The sequence below is a fragment of the Bombina bombina genome, chromosome 1, assembly GCF_027579735.1.
Source record: "Bombina bombina isolate aBomBom1 chromosome 1, aBomBom1.pri, whole genome shotgun sequence".
NCBI classification, from domain to species: domain Eukaryota; kingdom Metazoa; phylum Chordata; class Amphibia; order Anura; family Bombinatoridae; genus Bombina; species Bombina bombina.
The window spans coordinates 1,133,166,296-1,133,187,015 of NC_069499.1; the positions used below are offsets into that span (position 1 = coordinate 1,133,166,296).

At 36.0% G+C, this 20,720-nt stretch overlaps 1 protein-coding gene across 1 annotated transcript; it reads right to left on the reverse strand.

Annotated features, from left to right (window-relative positions):
- Positions 1–3,541: 3,541 nt before the first annotated feature.
- Positions 3,542–18,383, reverse strand: LOC128645610 (keratin, type I cytoskeletal 19-like). Its single transcript, XM_053698718.1, has 8 exons — positions 17,934–18,383; positions 14,845–14,927; positions 14,471–14,627; positions 13,829–13,990; positions 13,626–13,751; positions 10,051–10,268; positions 6,001–6,029; positions 3,542–3,816 (listed from the first exon to the last, which is right to left on the reverse strand). The coding sequence occupies exons 1-8, from the start codon at positions 18,381–18,383 to the stop codon at positions 3,731–3,733; spliced, it is 1,311 nt and encodes a 436-aa protein (XP_053554693.1). The 3' UTR covers positions 3,542–3,730.
- Positions 18,384–20,720: the final 2,337 nt, after the last annotated feature.

The following is a 20,720-nucleotide window of genomic DNA, read 5'->3' on the forward strand; positions in this document are numbered from 1 at the left end:
ACTTCTATCTATTTGCTATCCAGACAGTTTCCAATATGTTTTGTTTAGGAATCATTATTTTCATGCCTGCTTACATCTCTTGTTGAATGTCTCCAACCTGAATATTCATCGGAAGCAAACTGTACTACTTCCTATTTTGGAAATAATTTGCAAAGAGCACAAAAATTTCAACTGTACTTTGTAAAATAAAACGTTGTACAGTGCCTTGTAAAATTATGCAAGCTGTCAGAGACATTACTTTTTTAAGAGATTTCCTCTTGTGCTTCTGAAAAGTCTATAATCCAGCTGATTTAATTAGTAGATCATTTATTGTTCTTTCACAAAAGGAGTTTTTAGAGGCTAACCCTGTTATATTACTTGAACTGGATCAGGGGAGTAACTAGACCTCACTGGGCCCCTGGACAAAGGCTGTAAGAGGGCCGCCAATTTCTTCAGTGCCCTTTTCCCTTCCTGGTTGTTTGTAATCAGCAGAAGCTGAGCTGACAGCCACATATATGCAAGAGAAGCTGTTTCTGTGTGACTGTGGGCATCCTTCCACCTTGGTTAGCCAAAGGATATGCATTTCCAGTACAAATATGCTGGCAGGTTTTCTGTACAACAACATTTTGGTGGCAATCTTGGTAGCCCTACCACCATATTTGTAAAGGCAAATCCAAATACTTATCTTACACTGTGAGCCCTTTAATTTGAGACCCCTTTAGTTACTTCCCTGGTCTGACCCTTACTCCAAACATGTTCATGAATAATTCCTTACAGCTTAATACTCAATCTCGAGATACTTAGGGGCCTATCTATCAAGCTCCGAAAGGAGCTTGACGGCCCGTGTTTCTGGCGAGTCTTCAGACTCGCCAGAAATAGCAGTAATGAAGCAGCGGTCACAAAGACCGCTGCTCCATAACCTGTCCGTCTGCTCTGAGCAGGCGGACAGACATCTCCGGAAATCAACCCGATCGATTATGATCAGGTTGATTGACACCCCCCTGCTGGTGGCCCATTGGTCGTGAGTCTGCAGGGGGCGGCGTTGCACCAGCAGCTCTTGTGAGCTGCTGGTGCAATGCTGAATACGGAGAGCGTATTGCTCTCCGTATTCAGCGAGGTCTGGCGGACCTGATCTGCCAGACCTTGTTAAATAGAGGCCTTAGACTCACATTTTACAAAAGGCATAAGTGGGCTACAAGTTTCTGTACTCATTGATTTTCTACAACAAGGATAGCATTTCCAATGTGCCTTCTATGCACAAGTGTGTTGCTTCCTTTAGTACTTTAAGGGACAGTAAACACCTTGAGATGTTTATATAAAATGTTTAGATGGCATAATGAAACAACTTTTATATATATATATATATATATATATATATATACATTCTCATATTTAGACATGTACAGACGTGGCCGACAGTTTTGGTACCCTTGCATTATAAAGTATTGGTAGCTTTGCATTTTAAGAGAGAAACACAAAAAGACCAGACTGGAGTTTTACAAAATGCATGTTGGCAAGTTGGCAAGTCACTACCTTTGTAGAGCTTTTTGGCAAATCACAACAACTCCATGTTTACAGAAGGAAAAAGAATCTTTCACAGAAAAGAACACCAACCCTACAGTGAAACATGGAGGAGGCTCAGTGATGTTTTGGGCATGATGAAATCAGAAGACTATCAAGGCATTCAAGAGTGAAATGTACTGCCCAGTGTCAGAAAGCTGTATCTCAGTCGCAGAACATAGGTTCTCCAGCAGGAAAATGACCTGAAATATATTTTAAAAAGCACCCAAGAATGGATGAGAAGAAAACATTGGACTGTTCCAAAGTGTCCTTCTATGAGTCCAGATCTGAATACCATCAAACATCTGTGGGAAGAACTGAAACTTTCAATTGGAAAAAGGCACCCATCAAACCTGAGAGACCTGGAGCAGTTTGCTTAAGAAGAGCGGGCCAAAATCCCAGTCAAAAAAGTGTCAAAATCTTATTCAGAGCTACAGAAAGCACTTGATTGCAGTTGTTGGAGCCTATTTATGATTGTGCGAGTGGACATAATCCGATATTGTGGATCATGTCTGCTGCACATTGATAAATTCTGACAGCATATGCTCTTGGCATTTATCATTGCAACAGATTGAACCCTGCAGATTCGTGGCCAATCGTCCGCTAGCAGGGGGTGTCAATCGACCCGAACATATTCGATCAGGTTGATTTCTGGCAATTTCTGTCCACGGCCTCAGAGCAGGCGGACAGGTTATGGAGCTTGATAAATATGCTCCATTGTCTTAAAAGGCTGTCTTTCAAAATATTAGGTTGAAAAACAATATTTTTGTCCGTCCCGTTCTTATTTGTTTTACTGTATAAAGTAACATGTGAAGTTATAAATCAAAAGTTAAGTACTGTTTTATTACATTTGAAATAAAGAATGGTAGTTGCCAAATACTTTTGTAAATTTTTACTCAGTGCAGAGAAAATTGTAAATTTTCCTAAAAAAAGTGAAAGGGTACCATCTATCTATGTCTCTATATCCCTATCTATCTATCTATCTATCTATCTATCTATCTATCTATCTATCTCTCTCTCTCTCTCTCTATATATATATATATATATATATATATATATATATTATAGCCCTTTGCAGTCAAACACCTTGTCATATATGTATATGTAAATATATAGGGGCCAATTTATTAAAGTGCGGACGGACATGATATGATTTAGCGTATCATGTCCGCCACACATCGATAAATGCAGACAGCATACACTGTCTGCATTTATCATTGTACAAGCAATTCTTATGTCCTTTATAAAAGCTATTTAGTTGTGCTAATGTGTCAAGGTAGTGCAGGAGCATATTTCTTTATCGTGCACACTAACGTTAGTGCGCAACTTGTAATCTAGCCCTAAGTCTTGTCTGATATGTTATTCTATAGCAACACAACATAAATGTCTTGTAATAACAAGATGTCTACTGTCCCTTTTATTAACCTGTTGTATATTGACTAGTCTCTTGGTTTGAATTAGGTTTTGTTCTGTTGTATATTTTTCTGTTTTATTATTTTTGAAAACTGAGGAGCTTAGATCACTTTAACCATAGAAATCACATTGCAACTATTTACTTCATTTTGAAATCAAGCTATTCCTACTTGGGACCTCTTGTTGATTTAACCTGCTTTCTGCTCTTCTTACCTATGAAGCTGGCAAAACATTTGTATATGTTTTCTGTCTGCTTTGTGTTTGCTATGTATCACATATGACTATATGGCATGTGAATGTGTTAAAACTATTTCTGCACATAGACAACTGTAACTTGTATACTGGCTGTTTTTTCAGAGTTTATATTTAACTGCTCTTGTTGGAGACAGCAATGGTAACTTATTTTGTATTTATGCTCTTTTTGTGGATATTCAGCATTTTTTATTTTTTTTATTGTGGAAGCATGAAGGCTCTGTTTTATACTGTAATAAAGGAAACACGCCCATGATAACTATTTATAGCCAGATATAACATTTGTTTAGCAAGTTACACAGTACTAGAGCATTTAAAATGATGACCTCACCAAGAAACAAATGCAGAATATTTATTGTAATTTTTGCATGGGATAAAGGAATGAACATTGTATAAGCCATAGCTCTGTATAGCTATATCATTTTCTAGAATTGTGCATTAGAATAAAACAAGGGCAGAGCTAGCATATGTTTAATGGTTTATTGATTTAGAAGTCTTGGAACAAGAAACTTTGCTGAACTTATTTTCACTTTTTGTCGGTTGAGGCTGTCTCTTCCTTCACAGTCGTGTGGACTTTGGTAGTGGTCGTGGTTGTGGAGCTCACATTGGTACCTAAAAAGATAAAGATGATCAAAAACTCGCTGGTATGGAAGAAATCATGCAACATCTTTTTTTAGCCTTATGTTGTGTATGTGTCTTCCCTTCGTAGCCAGAAACCTACATTGATAGATAAACAGCTTCAAAGCAAAAATTTGACTTTCTAAAAATCATTGAGGAACCTCACAGTACTGGAGAAACTTTTTAGATAATCTCACCAGAGCGGAGAGGTTTAGATAATATGTACCAAAGTGTGATTCCCAAACAGGAAATAGCATTCTTATGTCTAAATACATTCTCCCTAGTTAAACTGATTTTTGTAATAATTCTATCTGTAGATAGTGTGAATAGTATTTTATATCTAGCCTTAGTGATTTAGTAATGGGAGATCATGTATTGAGGCTCTTGGGTTTGGGAGTGTACTAACCAATGGGTGAATTGGGTTGTGTAGGATCTTTTCAGTGTTATGGGAGCTTACTTTAGGGGAGGTATCTCGGGAGTTCCTTGGGTATTATAGTGGCTGGTGTCAGAAGCCTTTTATCTAAGCTTTAATTTGCTACAAATTGATGATGTACATTGTCACTAAACCGGTTTGGTCCTTTTATAATACAGCTGTACAAATTGAAGTGCTATACAAAATGTGTTGCCAATAAAAGTTTGGTTAGTAGCTCCATTTGTAAGGATTATCTGAGTATTTACAAGCTTCTTTTAACTTGAGAAGATTTTACCAATGCGCCAATAAATATTACAGTTTTCAGAAGTACCAAATGGTACGAATGCCATAAAAGGGAAAGGGAGGAGACGGAGATATCAGGTTTGATTAAAGAGTTGTGAAAAGGATAAAAAGGAAATAAAAGCAGAAAGGATGAAAGGAAAAAGTTGAGATACACTGTAGAGAGTAAATAAGTTTTACCTAGGAAAACAACTTTAAAAAATAGAAAGATAATAAAATACTGATATAGGGACATATTTATCAAGCTCCGTATGGAGCTTGAGGCCTCTTGTTTCCGGTGAGCTAGAAGTTCTGAAGAATTTATGAAGCAGCGGTCTAAAGGCTGCTGCGTCATAACTTGTCTGCCTGCTCTGAGGCGGCGGAACGAAATCAACACGATCAAATACGATTGGGTTGATTGACACCACCTGCTAGCGGCCGATTGGCTGTGAATCTGCAGGGGGCGGCATTGCACCAGCAGTTCACAAGAATGGGCAGCGATGTGCGGCGGACATGATACGCTACTTTGTATCATGTCCACTCGCACATTGTTAAATATGACCCATAGTGTGGAAAAGAGAATAAAGGAATCAAAAGGAGGACAGTCTTACGACCACTGCTTCTTAACTTACGTTTCCGGCGAGCCAGAAACGTTGGGTATAGAAAGCAGCATTCGCTGATTTTTTAATCTACCCCTTAAGAGAGACCTTTTGAAAATGTGTTCTGTACAGTGAGTTCTGCACCTTTGGGCTATATTTTTAAACTCATAACTTAGCAGTTTCAAAATTTATAGTATGAAAACTGTAATTAATACAGTTGGAAAATATGAGAATAGTTGCAGCCACTTTCTTTCACAAGAATACTATTTCCCACACACTTGTTTTTTAATGAAAAACTTGCCCAATCAGGAAAAGTAGTTTTCTCAATCAAAGAGTTTTCTCAATCAGAAAGTTAAAAATATAAACATTGATCAGATTGTTTAATACTACTCAAAATGGATTTGGATTACAAAAGTTTCATTTTACACATGTAAATTACGTTTTCCTTAGTCCCTATGCAAAGGAGTTTGGTTTCGGGTATATGTTCACATTATTTTGCCTGTTCTTTGCTACTTAAAGGGACATGAAACCCCAAAACGTTCTTTTACAATTTGGATAGACCATACAATTTTAAACAACTTTTCAATTTACATCTATTAGAAAATTTGCTTCATTTTCTTGTTATCCTTTGCTAAAGGAATATGACTGCACTACTTGCAACTAGCTGAACACATCTAATTAACCAATCACAAGGGACAAATGTGTGCAGGTACCAATCAGCAACTTGCTCCCACTAGTATAGGATATGTGAGTACTCTTTTTCAACAAGAGATACCAAGAGAACATTTGATTTATCTATGATTTCTTATCCCCAACAATATAAATACAGCCTATATATTTCATATTCTAGTGAATATTTCCATTCTCCCCCATAAAGAACAAACTTACCTGAACTCTCTCTGTTTGTTCCACTCATGCTGTAACAACAGAAAAATTAAAATATTTAGACAAGATTGCTTCTAAATGAACATTTAGGGGCCGATTTAACAAGGGCTGAATGGTCCCTGATGCGCCTGTTTCTGTACAAGCCTTCATGCTCGCTGGAAACAGCAGTTATGAATAATCTGTCTTAAGCCTATGACGCTGGGGACAGCAATGCCCCGATCGTATACGATCGGTTTGATTGACACCCCCTGCTAGCGGCCAATTGGCCACAAATCTGCAGGGGGCGGCATTGCAAAAGCAGTTCACCAGAACTGCTTGTGCAATGTTAAATTCAGACAGCATATGCTGTCGAAGTTTAGCGATTTCAGGCAGACATGATTCGCTACAGCGAATCATGCCCGTCCACCATTTAGTAAATCGGCCCCTTAGAATAAAGTGTCTATCCAGCCATTATCAACATATTTCCACCTATAAATAATCTCTATCCTAGCACTTTTCAACACAATAATCTTCCATTCTAGAACCTCCTAATAATGATGAATAACTAATGATGTTATCCCAATTTCTTTTTTATGATTTGTTTTAACAAAGAAAATAGTTTATTTCATTGTCTGGAATGTAGAATTATCGTATTAGGGCAGCAAGAGGCAATCTTTGTACGATATTGGTTCCTACCTTATTGCAAGGATCTACATTATGCAATAAAATGTAATTATTTAGTCTGCATCATAAGTATTTCAGGGATTGAATCAATACAAACTAGGCAGCTGCTTAGAGTCATCTTATTTTTAACTAGTCTTGTTCTACAATCTAAAATTATGACATAATACATAACAATGGTCTAATGCATGGAACTACAATATAATGTTCTTTTGTCATTAAAGCAGAGAATACAATTAAAAAAAAAAAAGTTTCCAATTTACTTCTATTATCAAATTTGCTTTGTTCCCATGATATTCTTTGTTGAAGGTATAACTAGGTAGGTGTCTGGAGCACTACATGGCAGGAAATAGCGCTGCCATCTAGTGCTCTTGCAAATGGATAACATTCTTGTAAAACTGCTGCCATCTAGTGCTCTTGCAAATGGATAACATTCTTGTAAAACTGCTGCCATCTAGTGCTCTTGCAAATGGATAACATTCTTGTAAAACTGCTGCCATCTAGTGCTCTTGCAAATGGATAACATTCTTGTAAAACTGCTGCCATCTAGTGCTCTTGCAAATGGATAACATTCTTGTAAAACTGCTGCCATCTAGTGCTCTTGCAAATGGATAACATTCTTGTAAAACTGATGCCATCTAGTGCTCTTGCAAATGGATAACATTCTTGTAAAACTGCTGCCATCTAGTGCTCATACAAATGGATAACATTCTTGTAAAACTGCTGCCATCTAGTGCTCTTGCAAATGGATAACATTCTTGTAAAACTGCTGCCATCTAGTGCTCTTGCAAATGGATAACATTCTTGTAAAACTGCTGCCATCTAGTGCTCTTGCAAATGGATAACATTCTTGTAAAACTGCTGCCATCTAGTGCTCTTACAAATGGATAACATTCTTGTAAAACTGCTGCCATCTAGTGCTCTTGCAAATGGATAACATTCTTGTAAAACTGCTGCCATCTAGTGCTCTTGCAAATGGATAACATTCTTGTAAAACTGATGCCATCTAGTGCTCTTGCAAATGGATAACATTCTTGTAAAACTGCTGCCATCTAGTGCTCATACAAATGGATAACATTCTTGTAAAACTGCTGCCATCTAGTGCTCTTGCAAATGGATAACATTCTTGTAAAACTGCTGCCATCTAGTGCTCTTGCAAATGGATAACATTCTTGTAAAACTGCTGCCATCTAGTGCTCTTGCAAATGGATAACATTCTTGTAAAACTGCTGCCATCTAGTGCTCTTACAAATGGATAACATTCTTGTAAAACTGCTGCCATCTAGTGCTCTTGCAAATGGATAACATTCTTGTAAAACTGCTGCCATCTAGTGCTCTTACAAATGGATAAGATTCTTGTAAATCTGCTGCCATAAAGTGCTCCAGACTCATGCATTCCCCTGCTTTTAAACATAAGATACAAAGATAATAAAGAAATTGTTTTAATAGAAGTAAATTAAAAAGTTGTTTAAAATTGCATTTGCTTTTTTAGACAAGGGAGCCTATTTATCAAGCCGTCAACCGCAAATACGCTGGAATTCCACAGCAAAATTGTGGCGAGCCGGTTTCGCCTTATTTATCAAAGGCTACATACCAGCAAAAGTAGAATTTTGTGACGTAACATACGATCCGCCGGTCTCAGTCCGACACAGATCGATGCTTACTTCATTACAGATGATCTGACTACTTTTGCTAGTTAACAAATATCTACCAGGTACGCTCTGCACTATTCCGGCCCAGCGTACCTGATTTTTTAATCCGCCGCCTCCAGGGCTATAGGAATCAATGGGAGTCTTAAAGCAACGAAAGCTCATGTTCGCTGCTGCCCAATATCCCATTGATTCCTATGGGAGAATAAAAGTTATGTTTACACCTTACACCCTAACATGTACCCCGAGTCTAAACACCCTAATCTGCCGCCCCCTACACCACCGCCACCTACATTATACTTATTAACTCCTAATCTGCCGCCCGACACCGCTGCCACCTACATTATACTTATTAACCCCTAATTTGCCGCCGCGACACCGCCACCTACATAAAAGTATTACCCCTAAACCGCCAGCCCCCCACATCGCCATAAACTAAATTAAGCTATTAACCCCTAAACCTAACAACCCGCTAACTTTATATTAAATATTAACTCATCCCTATCTTATAATAAATTTAAACTTACCTTTAGATTTAAATTAAACTATATTAAACTATTACTTAATCTACCCTATTAGACTAAAATTACTTTAAACCATATTAAATTAATAATTAATCTAACCTAACTTTTAAAATAAAAGTACATTAAACTATATTAAACTAATAATTAATCTAACCTAACTTTTATACTAAAATTACATTAAACTACAAATTAAATTAACTAAATTATATATTTAATCACCTAACCCTACTCAAATAATTTAAATCTACACTTTTTGTAACTTTGTAATTTTTTAGTGTAGAATTACATTTTTTGAGTAGGGTTAGGTGTTTAAATATATAATATAGTTATTTTAATTTGTAATTTTATGTAATTTTAGTATAAAAGTTAGGTTAGATTAATTATTAATTTAATATAGTTTAATGTAATTGTATTAGAATAGATAGAATAGATTAATTATTAGTTTTATATAGTTTAATGTAATTTTATTATAATAGTCAGAATAGATTAATTATTAGTTTAATATAGTTTAATGTAATTTTAGTCTAATAGTTAGGGTAGATTAATTAGTAGTTTAATATAGTTTAATTTAAATATAAAGGTAAGTTTAAATTTATTCTAAGATGAGGATGAGTTAATATTGAATGTACAGTTAACGGGTTGTTAGGTTTAGGGGTTAATAGGTTCATTTAGTTAATGGCGATGTGGGGGGCTGGCGGTTTAGGGGTTAATACATTTTTAAGTTGTGGTGGGATCCGGGAGCTGCAGGTTAGGGGTTAATAAATGTATGTAAGTGGCGGCAGTATAGGGGGCAGCAGATTAGTGGTTAATAAGTATAATGTAGGTGGCGTGGGCTCTGGGAGCGGCGGTTTAGGAGTTAATAACTTTATTTAGTTGCGGCGGGGTTCGGGAGCGGTGGGATAGGGGTTAAACAGTTTAGTATAGTGTGGGTGCTTAGTGACAGTATACAAATAAAGCTGTGAAAAAGCCGAAGAGCAGCGAGATCGATGACTGTTAGTTAACAACAGTCCGCTGCTCATCACCCTGTACTTGGTGCGTGGCTTTTTTGTTAAATAAGGAGAGCGTATTCATGTCCGCGAAAGCGAAGTTAGGCAGTGTCAGGCGAGCGTATTGGTCCCGGCGAATGCAGCACAGTTGACGGCTTGATAAATAGGCCCCAAGATCTGCATTTTGTTAATGCTTAGTGGGCACACCTAATATTTTATGTTTGTGACACTCACTTGTCATGCTCCTCCAGCAGTTTACGGTAAGTGGTAATCTCTGCCTCTAGGTGAGCCTTAATTTCTAAGAGGGCCTTATATTCCAAGTTCTGGCGTTCCTGGTCAGAGCGGAGATCCCCCAGCTGGGCTTCATTGCTGCTAATCACTGACTGAATGTGGTTTAGCTGGGCAGCATAACGTGACTCGATCTCTCTTTGTGAGGCCTCCAGGCCAGCTTTCTGCACAGAAATCACAGATATATAATTTACAGACAACTGGTGATAGAAAAGTATGGACCAGATTACGAGTGGAGCGCAAATGAGTGATAAGGGGTTTATCGCAGGTGTTTGCACTCGTCAGGTTTACCGCTGGTATTACAAGTTGAAAGTAAACGCAATTTACATAAGAATGATTACCGTTACTTCAGAGCTCTAGTTAACTATTTCACAAAACATAAAAGTTGCACAAAACACATCAAGAATACATTACAAAGTTTAGTTACACCCATAATAACAACATCTTTATATGTATTTACAGATACATACATATATATATATATATATATATATATATATATATATATATATATATATATACACAGTTAAACACATACATGCATATGTACACATCTATAAACATATATACAAGTGCATTGGGGCCCTTTGCAGTAAAGAAGATGAAAACATGTTAAAGCAAATTATCCAATATTAATTTTTAATAAAGGTTTTAACTATGTATTTACTGTAAATATTTCACATTTCAATGTTCTGCACATAGCAGAATATGTTCTTTGTATTTATAAATAGATATTCCTAAATATATATGTATATATCTACACCTATATATATTCATGTATGTATGTATGTATGTGTGTGTGTATATATATATATATATATATATATATACAATATACTGTATGTATGTATGAGTGCACTTCTCTCTGTGTATATATATATATAGATAGATAGATAGATAGATAGATAGATAGATAGATAGATAGATAGATAGATTTTGTACCAAAATACCATCAGATATGTATGTGACTAATGTATTTATGATTAAATAGAACATATTTTTGTATGTGTGGAATGTGAAATATTGATATTTGCATGTTGGGTTAACGCAAATGAGAATATGCAATCAGGTTTGCGCAAGAGTGGGGTGTTTTTTCCACTTTTTTCTGCTTTGACTTCTATGGGGGAATATGTGAAAACGCACACAATATTCTAAATGGATTTTTGCGCTTGTAAAACAGTTTACTCTCAACTCGTAATATGAATGCAACTCGACGAGCTCAAAAAGCTTACTTCTAGCGCTATTAACGCTTGAGAGGAGGCATTAATTTGCTCTTCACTCGTAATCTGGCACTATATATTTTAAACTTCTGAATTTATACTTGCGTTGTCAGGTTTCATTTCTTATTTGCGTTGTGAGTTACATGAACTGTAGGTTGCCATGATTATATTGCTACTTCCCCCATGTCCATAAACTCTTGTGTAAACATTACTAAAATGTTTGTCATGGATGAGCCCAGCAATATATTACACTCATTCTAACAACAAAAGATGTTCATTCCACTGAGATTACTGGGGATTCATGGAGGGTGGGGAGCTTCATATATCTCAACAAAGTAAATTGTTTTGTTTCCTAGACACAACCTAAGGAGCTTGTAGCATCTTAGAACTTAAACACTTATTGTCTTACAGTTTGTTGTCCTCCCCCACCAAAAAAAAAAATAACCTTAAACTTTTTCAGTTTAGAATTTGCCATAGTTTTATCTTTTTATGCCATTTTTTGCATGAGCCTTAAAAATGATTTCAGTTGATGTACTAAGTATATGAAACTCTACATGTACAATTTTTACACAAAGCCAAATATTCATGTGCTCAATTGGCATTTTGTATCTGAGGACTCTGGTAGTGCAAAATATACTTGTTATTTATGTTAACCTTTTCAACTCCATGTTTATTCATAGTCTTTATCAGAGGCAAATATTGAGTTGTCCACAGACTTATGTGCTAAAAAAAAATCTATTTTATTTTACTGTTTTTCTTGTTCACAAAGCCTGAGTATAGTTAGTAAAATGGTAAAAATGCATTGATTCACTATAGATTTTCATGCAGAAGTAATTAACTTTCTGTCTATATTGTTCTTACACCAGTGCACTATGTAGAATTCTTATTATCCACTAAGTACAGTACAGTGATCAATTCACCATATTCTTTACACATACAAACACATATGCACACACACACTAACACACACACTCACACATACACACACATATATACACAAACACACATATACACATATATACGCCCATACATATATACCCATACACATATACACAAACACATACCTACACATAAGTACACACATACATATATACCCATACACAGACACATGTTCACAAACACATAAACACACACATACATATATACAGACACATATACAGAAACACATAACTACACATACATATATACCCACAAACACATATATACACACATACACCCACATAAACACACACTTACATATATACACACACATATACACAAGCACAAATACACACACACATATATATATATATATATATATATACATGTACACTCATACACTCACACGCATACAGAAACATATACCTACATATAAACACACACATACACATATATACACCCATACACACACAAACATATACAGAAACAAATATCTACACATAAACACATACATATATACCCACAAACATATATATATATATATATATATATATATATATACACACACATAAACACACACTTACATATATACACACACATATACACAAACACAAATACACACACATACACACACACACACATATATATATATATATATACATACATATGTACACATATACACCCATACACTCACACGCATACAGAAACACATACCTACACTTAAACACACACATATACACACATACACACACAAACATATACAGAAACAAATACCTACACATAAACACATACATATATACCCACAAACATATATATATATATATATATATATATACACACATAAACACACACTTACATATATACACACACATATACACCCATACACACAAACACATATACAGAAACACATAACTACACATACATATATACCCACAAACACATATATACACACATACACCCACATAAACACACACTTACATATATACACACTCATATACACAAGCACAAATACACACACACACACACACATATATATATATATATATATATATATATATATATATATATATATACATGTACACTCATACACTCACACGCATACAGAAACATATACCTACATATAAACACACACATACACATATATACACCCATACACACACAAACATATACAGAAACAAATACCTACACATAAACACATATATATATACCCACAAACATTTATACACACATACACACACATAAACACACACTTTCATATATACACACACATATACACAAACACAAATACACACACACATATACATAAACAAATATCAACACATAAACACACAATTAAGCTGTACTTTATTTTTAAAATGTTTGTATAATATTAAATTGTCTCACCGTGCTGTATTGAGATTGAAGCTCAATTTCTAAGCTCTGCAAATTGCGACGGAGCTCTGTGATTTCAGTCTTACTGCTCTGCACCTGTTCTGTGTGGGTTACGACCTCCTTGTGAAGGGATTCACTCTGGAAATGATAAATATGTAGCCATGAATAACCACACTAGTGTAACCAATAGGACAGACATTGGAGAGACTTTATACCTGAGTCAGAAACCAAGCCTCAGCATCCCGACGGTTCTTTTCTGAGAGGTATTCATATTGCTCTCTCATCTCAGACAAGATTTTACTTAAGTCAGTCCCAGGAGCAGCATCCATCTCCACATTAACTGTTCCACTCATCTTTTGACCCATCTCACCCATCTCCTGCAAGAAGAGACCAGGAAAGACACAGATTAAGAAACATAGTCCAGTAGCTATTTTTTCCACTGTAGTATACATAATTTTCCTATTGCCTCTAAGTCTATAAGAAACCAATTTAGTTATATATCAAAATCTCTACTTGTGTGATAGGGATTCTATGTGAAATTTAAAGGGACAAGCACCTCCCTCTAACTACAGGTTCAACAATTTTGGAACCCAGGTTTCATTGCATGTATCTGAAGCAGAAGTTTTTGTACATGTGCAAACACGTCAGAATTGGAAAGCAGTGATTTAAACATGGCAGCACCCATGACTAGAAAGAGTGGGAATCATCTAAACATTATGTTTATGAAATGTATTTAGCATTTAATGTCCCTTTAAAAAGCAAAGTAGGTTTTAAAATAAAATATATGGAAAAAGTGTATGGAAGCATGTAAAACCTTGCATTTGTGTGGTATAATATATTATTAAACAATAACTAACCTCTTCATGGTTCTTCTTGAGATAAGCCAGCTCTTCCTTCAGGTTTTCAATTTGCAATTCAAGGTCAGCTCTGGAAAGGGTCAGCTCATCAAGTACTTTGCGCAAACCATTGATATCCGCTTCCACACTCATCCGCAAAGAGAGCTCATTCTCATACCTGGAAAACAAAGATCTCTTTTGAAATGATTGAATACAATTATACTTTTTCAAGTTAAAAATAATTCATTTGCCTCAAATGTTTGAGGTTTCTCTCAGTAGAGATGAATATAGCTATTGTACTCAGTTTTGACAAGTGACCTGAGGGATTAACCAATCACATGATGCACAAAAACATACAACACTTTCTCTTGAAAGGTATTTGCAAAGTAACTTACTTCAGTTTGAAGTCATCAGCAGCCAATCTTGCATTGTCAATAGCCAAAATGACCTGGTTGTTTTCAATTGAGGCATTGAGAATCTGTATGTTGAAAACAATTATGTATATTTTACACATAGTATATACCAGCAATTAAGCACTGAAAAAGATCTTTATACATAAATAAATGTTATCAATGCTGTCATTTTCTGAGCCATATTTGCATTGTTCTTCAGTCCACGCATCAACCCTTTGAAAAACCTATTGAATATTCTTTATCTAATCTTCAATGTTGTGGCCAATTAATACTACACTAATCAATATATGATAACATATAGCATAAATATTAAAGTATCTAAATTTGAGTTATGTGTCCCTTTTTTATTCCCACTATGAACATCAGTCGCCAATAATGGTATCTTACAAAAACGGCATTGACCTGCTCACCTTTTGAAACATATTACCGTCTTAATGATAAAACTCCCTAAACCCTGATGTTAACTACAGTCAACTAAATTTAGTAACTGCCTCTCAAGATTCTCCTGTTTTTCCTTCCTCTAATTTTAATTTGAGACCATTTACTAAAGCTATCACATCTCATAATTTTTTCAGTAAATGCACTTCTAGATAAACAAAAAGGTCACTTTTTTAGCGATTTACAAATACTCTGTTTGTCATGTTAACAAACTTCATGCAGAGTTTTTGCAAATCGTGATGACTATGTTTATCTTTATTGTGTCCAATTAGAGCTATCCCTAATGGGTGTTTCATTGTCCTAAGTAATCAATGTGTACTATAAAGCTGGTTAATTCAATTTGCAGCATTTTGGTTACATAATTTGAGTTCCACCTTCTGGTGTGGGATACACCCAATTTTTAAAGCATAAATAAATATATATATATATAACACACAGAGAAAACCCAGCACTCACTTACAAGCTCTCAGCTAAGATTTAAAAGCAAAAATGGAAAGGTTAGTCACGGCATCTGGCCAAATGGGGCAAGCTCAGGGTCTCAGGTATTGGAAAGGACCTTGACGTGGTACCTGAACTTGTCCCATTTGGCCAGATGCGGTAACTAACCTTTCCATTTTTGCTTTTAAATCTTAGCTGAGAGCTTGTAAGTGAGTGCTGGGTTTTCTCTGTGTGTTGTATTAATTTGTTTTGTAATTTTCCCTATGGTTCTTGCACCCAGACCTGTCTGGGGTTGACTGCTTGTGGCTCTGGGGACAGCACAGCTTCCTGTGAGTGCCAGTGGCACCCAGGGCTGAGCATGTTGCAGGGTCATGGGATGTGTACCCGGTCCGGTATGAGAGTGCAGTTCCCTTCCGTGTTTTGTGTATATATATATACTGTGTATATATATAAATATACATATATATATATATATATATATATATATATATATATATATATATATATATATATATGCTCTATATTAGTGCTGTATATTACATTTTTGTTTTATGTCCATTTATCAATGCATCATACAGCTTTATGAAAGAAAACTGTGGGCATTAGAGAGCAAGAGAGATATGTTGGGTGTTTGGAGGGATGTGGTAATTCGAGACTGGATGAGAGAGATAAGATTTAGTAATGTAAAGTGACAGACATATTGGGAGTAAAGGTATTGAGGGAATAAGAAAATAAATATAGTATATGCAGACTAGAAGTATATGTGAATACTGTGGTTAGAGTTTAAAGATGTCAGAACAAACACTTGGCATAAGAAGTATCTAACAGCTAAAATAGGATCATTGTGCATTGATAATCTGTATTATTTTCCACAAGAGGAAGAATGTGGTATGACAGAAACTTTCAACAAAGCCACACAGGAAGGGATATTACAAAGATCTGCCTAAACAAACATATGGCTCAGTTAAAGGGACATGAAACCCAGCATTTTTCCTTTGTGATTTAGAAAGATCATGCAATTTTAAACAACTTTCCATTTTACTTTAATTATCTAATTTGCTTCATTCTCTTGATATCCTCTATTGAAATGCATATCGAGATAGGCTTAGTAGCTGTTGATTGGTGGCTGCACATAGAAACCTCATGTGATTGGCTCACCCATGTGCATTGCTATTTCTTCAACAAGGGATATCTAAAGAATGAAGCAAATTAGATAATAAAAGTCAATTTGAAAGTTTAAAATTGTATTCTCTATTTGAATCATGGAAGAAAAATGTGGGTTTCATGCCCCTTTAATGAGTAGTAACTATGTGACATAACCTCTCAGAATAAGCAAGAATTAAAGCGAGAGAAGCAAAGTTTAATCAAGATCAATATGAATAGCAAGTTAAGGAGCTGACAGAGCTTGTTTTCTTAAGCAATTCCATTATTGCTTTCTATGCAAGGCAGGTTTATGATATATTACAGATTGCTTCAGAACAATCTTTCTCTATTGTGTTAAAGGGACAGAAAAGTCAAAATTAAACTTTCGTGATTCGGAAAGAGCGTACAATTTGTAAAGAGTTTTCCATTTATCAAATTTCCTTTTTTTTGGTATTCATTGTTGAAAAGTATACCTAAGTAGGCTCCACAGCAGCAATTCACTAAGGAGAGCTATCTGACGATTGGTGGCTATACAAATATGCCTCTTTTCATTGGCTCAACAGATGTTTTTAGCTAGCTACTAGTAGTGCACTTCTGCTTTGAAGTTGGCTTTAACTATGCAGGGGTTAAGTGCTTAATTATATGCAAACAATAGTTCAGCAATAACATGCTCTGACAAGTAATTAGAGGATTTTATTTTTGCAATTTTATGTCTCTTTAGAATAACCCTTCTTGCAGCTTTACTCCCATAACTTTATGCAGAATACCTTATCCACCCCTATAAGAAACCCTTCATGACCCTACTAATGCAACACCCCACTAGTCACCAGAGCTTTTTCTTTCTGCACTCTTATGTCTCTGTAATTTTATGTATATGTTTGCCTTTTGTGCTTAATGTACTAACTAATTACACCTTTGAATCTTTTTTCTATGCAGATATATATTTTGTTTTGAATAATAATAACCTGTTTAAGATTTTTTTCAGCTCTAGAAGTGAAAACAAAAATTTGAATGCAGCTCTTTGCATGAAAAACACTTTACATGTTACATACCTTCTCACGTAACTCATCAATTGTTGTGTAGTAGTGAGAATAGTTCTGCTCGCGCACAGTGACTGAACCTTGCTTCTCATACCACTCATGGATTTTGCGCTCAAGGTCACTGTTGGATTCCTCCAAGGACCGAACACTGTCTAGGTAGGTGGACAGGCGGTCATTCAAATTCTGCATAGTATATTTTTCATTCCCAGAGAGTAAGCCATCTCCCCCAGAAGAGGAATGACCTGCACTGTGGACAGAACCACTGCCAAAGGATGACACAAAACCATACCCAGGGTGGGCACTTCCAAAACCAGAAGACATTTGTCTAGGAATGCTTTGGGAAATCCCTGAACTTCCATAGCCCCCATGAACACTTGATGCTCCATAGACACCCCTGGAGAGCCGGGAGGAGACACCACTTCCTACTCTAGAAGAGCTACTTTGAGCAAAGCTGATACTCATAGTGAACAGAGACTGACAGAAGTGTAGAGTAGAAAGGCACCTGCTGAAGAACGCCTGTCCTAAACTCACTCAAGCCCTCTTTATGCTGCTCTCAACTTGTGTTGCCATGGCAAAGCTCTGTAGTTGTTTTATGTCCCCACCTATCTGGATAAATACCAAACTGATACCTTTCCAAACTTATAACAGATTCCATTGTAACTGATGCGTATCAGGATTTCTCTTGTTTTCTCTTTTAACAAAAGAATCAGTCCGTACGAGCAGTTCTTTCCCTCAGGCTATGATTGTAACACGTGGGTCACCTTTCACTGATACCAAAGCTAGGGCCAAATAAATAATCTCTCTCACACACACATGCCCATATACATACCTACTGTACATACTCACACACACACACACATACATGCCCATACACACACACACACATGCATACACATGCACATACAACACATACATCTGTGCACAAACTGTAAAAACTACAGAAATAAGAAAAATGGAGGAAATTTTGCATTTGTAAGAATTCTTTGTATTTTTATTCTACTAACAAAGAACAAATACAAGAAAAACAACATATGGCAATTGAACCCAAAAAGATAAAATCCCACTGTAAACTATGCAGCTCATTTGGCATCATTTACTATATTTCTAAATTAAAGGAAACAATATTCATACATTTTAGTCATTTGTTTCCATTTATGTTTTTACTTAATTTTAAAGCTGTGCTAGTTGCTGCCACAATAAAGCTTGCATCAAACTGTGAACAGCACCTAAATAATGAAGTATATTGGTTTCTGAGGTACTGAGCTTGCAACTTGAAAAAATGAAGGATTTTTTTTATTTAGGACAAACACAAATAAATATATTAGACTAGAATTTCTAATAAAAACCTTCAAGTATGTTAAAGGATTTTAAAGGACAGTAAAGTCAAAATGAAACGTTAATGATTCGGATAGAGCATGCAATTTTAAACAACTTTCCAATTTTCTACTGTTATCAAAGTTGCTTTGTTCTCTTGGTATCTTTTATTGAAGAGTAAAACTAGGTAAAACCCACAAAGCCATAAATTTATCTCTTTCGCCCCTGTTACTGAGGAAGAGGTTTCTGCACTTATACCCTCGACCCCATCCTCTCACAGCTACTCCCCTCCCTCTCTTCTACCCTTACCCCTATACTCACACACATTTTCAACCTCTCCCTATGTACCAGTATATTTCCCTCATCTCTAAAACATGCACTGGTCACACCTATCCTCAAAAAACCTTCTCTCGATCCAACCTCCCCATCCAACAATCGCCCTATTTCCGTACTCCCTCTTGCCTCAAAGCTTCTTGAAAAGCTAGTATATGCACGCCTTTCCCATTTCCTTACAGTAAACATCCTCCTTGACTCACTGCAATCTGGATTTTGTCCCCATCACTCCACAGAGACAGCAATCGTTAAGGTTACTAATGACCTACTTGAAGCAAAATCCAAAGGCCACTTTTCTCTGCTTATCCTCCTTGATCTGTCCGCAGCCTTTGATACTGTTGACCATCCTCTTTTGCTCCAAACCCTTCAATCCTTCGGTATTTGTGACACTGCCCTCTCATGGTTCTCTTCCTACCTGTCTAACCGTACCTTTAGTGTAGCCTTCTCTGAGGCCTCCTCTGCCCTGTCACCACTTTCTGTCGGAGTACCGCAAGGCTCTGTCCTCAGTCCCCTTCTCTTCTCAATCTACACGTCATCATTAGGTTCCCTAATAATGTCCCACAGGTTTTTATGCCAACAACACCAAAATCTACCTCTCTGCACTAGATCTTTCTCCGTCCTTGCTATACTGTGTCCCTAACTGTCTTTCTCACATCTCTTCCTTAAAGGGCCACTAAACCAAAAATCTTTCTTTCATGATTCAGATAGAGAATACAAATTTAAACAACATTACAATTTACTTCTATTATTTATTTTGCTTCATTTTTTAGATATCCTTAGTTGAAGAAAAAGCAATGCACATGGGTGAGTCAATGACACAAGGCTTCTATGTGCAGCAACCAATCAGCAGCTACTGAGCATATCTAGATATGCTTTTCAGCAAAGAATATCAAGAGAATAAAACAAATGAGATAATAGAAGTAAATTAGAAAGATGTTTAAAATTGCATTCTCTTTCTAAATCATGAAAGAAAAAATGTGGGTTTCATGTCCCTTTAAGCTAAATCTCTCCAAAACGGAGCTCCTTATTTCCCCCCCTTTTTCCAAAATCTCCACCACAATCTCTTTATAACTGTCAACAACTCCATCATTACCCATAGCTCGCATGCCCGATGTCTTGGGGTCACATTTGACTCAGATCTTTCTTTCACTC